Source organism: Sphaeroforma arctica, assembly GCF_001186125.1.
Source record: "Sphaeroforma arctica JP610 unplaced genomic scaffold supercont1.7857, whole genome shotgun sequence".
NCBI lineage: Eukaryota > Ichthyosporea > Ichthyophonida > Sphaeroforma > Sphaeroforma arctica.
Genome location: NW_014032701.1, coordinates 1 through 1345, shown reverse-complemented (window position 1 = coordinate 1345; position 1345 = coordinate 1). Strand labels below are relative to the sequence as shown.

At 46.3% G+C, this 1345-nt stretch overlaps 1 protein-coding gene across 1 annotated transcript; it reads right to left on the bottom strand.

Moving 5' to 3' along the window:
- Positions 1 to 890: 890 nt before the first annotated feature.
- Positions 891 to 1173, bottom strand: SARC_16340 (hypothetical protein; the record flags this gene model as incomplete). The annotated part of the gene is made up of 1 exon (XM_014289551.1): positions 891 to 1173. A coding segment is annotated over one exon (283 nt), but the record flags the coding sequence as incomplete, so codon positions are not given.
- Positions 1174 to 1345: the final 172 nt, after the last annotated feature.

Below are 1345 nucleotides of genomic sequence, written 5' to 3'. Positions count from 1 at the left end.
CCACCCACACAAACTCAGCTGTATACGTATTCGTATCCCGTTGCATGCACCTACCCACACCGATGGGCACTAGAGATATACCTGACGGCTCTGTTGTGTGGATAGTGACCACACTGTCGCATTGTTTTAAATTGTTACATTTCGCTGAGGCCCCAGACAGAGGCTGACTGTGTGGACCCAAAACACCGGACGACAACGACTCGGAGCACAAAGCGGGATCAGATTTCTCAAAAGCGGGACCTGCGCTGGGGGCGGGCTCTGTGGTGTTGAGAAAGTTCGCAATGCTCACTACACTCGCCTTTCTGCCAGGGCCAGCGGACGTGTCTGAGGGGCAGTCATCAATGGCCTGCGCAAGCAGCGGAGTGGCATCACCTGCCACACGGCACGGGATGCGATGCACACGGAAAAGGAGAGGAGGTCAATGAACAAGCAGGGATAGAAAATACAGAAGCGGCATATACCTGTGGATGTGGTTACTTATGACTATGTGTGTGGATGTGGTTATCTAGACTATGTATGTAGATGTGGTTATTTAGACTATGTATGTGGATGTGGTTATCTAGACTATGTATGTAGATGTGGTTATTTAGACTATGTATGTGGATATGGTTATTTAGACTATGTATGTGGATGTGGTTATTTAGACTATGTATGTGGATGTGGTTATTTAGACTACGTATGTGGATGTGGTTATTTAGACTATGGATGTGGATGTGGCTGGATTAGACCATATATGCGGATGTGGTTAAAATGCGGTTAAAGACTGTGGTTGTATAAGATTAACGCGTGATAGCTTTGATACTTCCGATTGTGCTGCGGATAGTGACTTTAGGCAGACCCACACACATACACATTGTCATGCGACTCAACCCCACACACTGGGTTGCCCATTACCACTCTGTCTCTCTTTGTCCCCTAAATAAGCCCACAGCCCCTGCCCCTTTCCCACCCCCATCTTTTCGCTTACCCTTTCCTTTGGACTTGGCGCGCTTTCTGCTGGATGTACGTCGTTTGGTCTGTGGCTGCGGTGTGCTGTAGTCGGCTATTGATTGGTCAGTGGCATCGTATGCCGTGAGCAAAGTGGTATCTGATTGGCTGCACATGTCGACGTCCTGTGGATCCTTCTGCTTGCTTGAATTGCTTTTCTTGTCTTTGCCAATCAACCGCCATCCGCTGATAGATTTAAAAAAATACAGACGCAGATGTAAATACAAAAAAACCGACACAGTGTAAATGCATAAAAACAGACACATATGTAAATGCATAAAAACAGACACAGATGTAAATGCAAACAAACAGACACAGATGTAAATGCATAAAAACCGACACAGATGTAAATGCAAAC